This window comes from Engraulis encrasicolus, unplaced genomic scaffold, assembly GCF_034702125.1.
Source record: "Engraulis encrasicolus isolate BLACKSEA-1 unplaced genomic scaffold, IST_EnEncr_1.0 scaffold_37_np1212, whole genome shotgun sequence".
NCBI classification, from domain to species: Eukaryota; Metazoa; Chordata; class Actinopteri; order Clupeiformes; family Engraulidae; genus Engraulis; species Engraulis encrasicolus.
In genome coordinates, this window is record NW_026945676.1 from 834,586 (window position 1) to 838,143 (window position 3,558).

The window sequence follows — 3,558 nt, forward strand, 5'->3', positions numbered from 1 at the left end:
CAGTGAGGTGTGAGCAGTATTTACTATTATTTTGTGGTTGCTCAAAATGTGTCCCACATTGTCGTCACCACCGTCAGATATGTTCAAAAAACGTTATAATCAGGCAGATAAAAGGACAACTAAATTCCTGAGGACCCCCCTCTGAAACCTTCAGCTTCACTGCATGCAGAACCATCATCTATGCTCAGGTAAGTTTAACATTCTCTCTTAAATGTGTAACTATACTTGGCTACTGCCACTGTCCCAACCATAAAGTGTCAACACCGTCACTCTTGTATGAAACATATTATGTAATATTAATACCGAAATCTGTGATGTTTATGAAGAGATATGAGGAACCTAACAGCAGAGTAAATACTAGATTGCTAATGTGAATCAGTCATGAATATTATGGAAAAGAGTAGATTTTTGTCTCACACCGTCAGATATCACCCACCGTCAGATGTCACTACCGTCATACACAAAATCTGACGGTGGTGACTTATAGTTTGACGGTGGTGACAAAAACCTCTGAATGGTCTTTATTTGAGGATTACAATTGCTGATCGCTATATTGGAGGACTGCTATACTTCATTTTAGCCTCTCATATTTTTTCTAACATTACAATAAACTTTATCTTCATGTATTTTAGGATGGTTCGGGAGAAGCTATCTGAGCTGGACAGGAAGCAAAGGAATCGGGAATATCAAAGAAAGAGGAGGGCGAAGATCTATGGACAGGCAAACTTAAAGGAGGAATTCCTCATAAGTGAAAGGCTAAGATGGAAAAAGAGAGTGGAGGAAGGGAAGCTGAAAAATATCAATGACATGACTGAAAAGCAAAAGAAAAGACAGAGAGAGGCATGGAAGCAAAGGCAACGAATATCCAGGGAACATAGGAGAAAGCACTCAGATCACCTGGACACTCCCGAAGAGAGTCCACTGTATCAGGCCTTACACGAGCCAGCTCCAAGTAGGCAATACATTGCAGGAGCAAGGAAAAGAAATAAACAAAGAAAAAAATATGACAGAAAAATGAAAGCATTGAAAGCTGAACTAAAGGCCATGACAAAGGATAGGAACAAAATGAGAAAGCGCTATTATCGTGAACTAGCAAAAAATGAAAATGCACAATCAAAAAACCCAGAATCACCAAGAAAAAACACAGAAGAATTGATACAGGGAAGCCAGCTGAAGAACCCCTCCATCAAGAAAACCCTCTTGTTCCACAATGCACTCATTCAAGAGCTGAAACAAAACAAGTCTACCCAGAAGAAACCAATCTTGACAGTCGGGTAAGATTCTGAAAAAATACCGCCTGATTCACCAGACAAGGCAGATTGGTATAACATATAGCAACCTGCGTAACAGAAGGGTTAAGGATAAAAGACCTGCATACATTCAAACCATTAGTGATAGGGTTAAGCAGTTCTACCATAAAGCAGCACGAATGACAACTGACAAACAGGACACAATCACAAGGAGAAAAATAAAGCGTCAGAGGATGATCATGACTGACACAGTTTTGAACCTCCACAAGGAGTTCATCAAGAAGGAACCTGAAATGAAGATCAGTTATTCATCTTTCAGTGCTTTACGTCCATTCTATGTCACAGCACCAAGACCAGCCGATCGCAAGACATGCCAGTGTCAGCAACATGAAAATGCTAATCTAATGCTTAAGGCCTTAAGAGAAAAAGGTGTTGTCAACTGTAAGAATCTGCAGGAAAGTTTTCAACTTGTTTGCTGTGCACAGATAAGTGAGGCATGTCTCCTGCGCTCTTGCACCCAGTGTCTCCACAAAAAAACTGTTCTTTCACCGCTGCAGGACCAGACCAGTGTTGAGTGGCAGCAATGGGAACGAGTTCAGGAACCAACATCAGATGGGCTCCATATCAACACAAGGCTTGTGAAGTACAGTGGCACACTGGGTGAGCTTATGCAACAATTTCAGGACAAACTGAAAACAGAATCCACTACGCATGTATGCTCAGTTCAGAACCAGAGCAGAGAGTTCAGGAGCCTAATTGAAAAGTGCAATGACAGCACCGTAATTGTGCATGTGGACTTTTCAGAGGCATGGAAGTGCAAGTACAGTTCTGAGGTATAGTCATGCCATTTTGGTCAGAACCTACCCCAGCTTCATCTCCATACTGGCATGCATTACACAAACAAACAGAAGGCAAGTTTTTGTACTGTCTCAGAGTCAAAGCGGCAAGATGCTGCAGCCATTTGGACACACATGGAACCAGTCCTGAGAGACATTCGTTCAAAGTTTCCAACAATTGACACCATTCACTTTTGGTCAGATGGCCCCAGCAAGCAGTATAAAAACAAAAACAACTTTTATCTACTTTGCATTGTCCCTCCAACGTTGGGCTTCAGAAGAGCTACTTGGAACTTTTTCCCCACGTCACATGGGAAGGGAGCCCCAGACGGCATTGGTGGCACAGTCAAAAGGACAGCAGACAGCCTCATACTGAGGGGACATGACATCATTAATGGTGATGTCTTCCAGGACATGGTAGGCAGCAACCTCTGCAAAACCGAGCTCTACACCATTTCTGAAGCTGACATGCAGCCATATGACACACTCCTGGCTCAACCAATAAAGCCTGTACCTGGAACAAGAAAATTTCATCAGGTTGCACCGACATATCTCAACAATTCTGAAATAATTTGCAGATCCCTGTCCTGTTTTTGCAGTGACCCTCAGTTTTGCAGCTGTTTCAGTCCAACAATATTCCAGCTGCACATAAAACCACACAGGATACAGGCCGGAAAGGATGGCATGACACAGAAGAAAGGCCCTTTGGCACTCTTGATGGAGGAAGTGGAACAAGAGGAAACAGAACAAGAACAAATTGAACAGCAAGAACATGAAAGTGAGCAAGAGCCAATCACCAAAAGGGGTCCTATAGGAACTGTGACAAATCTTACTGAGGAGGTACTTCAGTCCGGTGATTGGCTTGCAGATGTTTATGATCAACACTGGTGGCTTGCAAGGGCTGTTACTGTGGACTCTGATCATCAAGATGTCAAAGTGGAATTTTTCCACCCACATGGGCCCACAACACAATTCTTTCCATGTCGAGGTGGAAAGGATATGTGCTTTGTACCCTTCAATAATGTTCTGGTCAAACTTGAGGAACCATCAACACCAGTTCGTACAAGCAGGAGAAGGGAGATATACCATCTACCAGCTGAGGTGATGGACTTCATAGAAGAGCAACGTGCACTCCACCTTCTTCCTAGAGAATCTAACTGATGAGGAAGAACACATTCACAGACATACTGTGCACACACTTAAATAAAATGTTTATGCAAGATCCCATTGACTTGAGAAGGCTATTTATTTAATTAAATGTAGGTAATAATGAGGCCACTGTCACCACCCTCAGATTACAGTCACCACCGTCAGTTCTTAAGTCACCACCGTATGAAGGAGTTTTGGGTATTTTAAATGAATGTGCTTACAAAATTTTCCTTAGGAGATGTTAAATTATTGAAGTAATAGCAAATTTAAGCCTACACAAATATTTTTGAAATTACAAAAAAATGTTTGTTCGATTTAGGTGT

At 41.9% G+C, this 3,558-nt stretch overlaps 1 protein-coding gene across 1 annotated transcript; it reads left to right on the top strand.

The window, feature by feature from the left end:
- The first annotated feature begins 482 nt into the window (after positions 1-482).
- Positions 483-3,247, top strand: LOC134443864 (uncharacterized). Its single transcript, XM_063193398.1, has 3 exons — positions 483-720; positions 2,090-2,812; positions 2,870-3,247. Exons 1-3 carry the CDS (start codon positions 622-624, stop codon positions 3,245-3,247), a joined length of 1,200 nt encoding a protein of 399 aa, XP_063049468.1. The 5' UTR covers positions 483-621.
- Positions 3,248-3,558: the final 311 nt, after the last annotated feature.

Excerpts from the sequence above, each read along its gene's own strand:
- LOC134443864 (XM_063193398.1), top strand. The coding sequence starts at position 622 with ATGTATTTTAGGATGGTTCGGGAGAAGCTATCTGAGCTGGACAGGAAG. Across the intron at positions 721-2,089 it reads GGGCGAAGATCTATGGACAG|TCATGCCATTTTGGTCAGAA; the intron begins GCAAACTTAAAG and ends TCTGAGGTATAG. Across the intron at positions 2,813-2,869 it reads TGGCACTCTTGATGGAGGAA|CAAGAGCCAATCACCAAAAG; the intron begins GTGGAACAAGAG and ends CATGAAAGTGAG.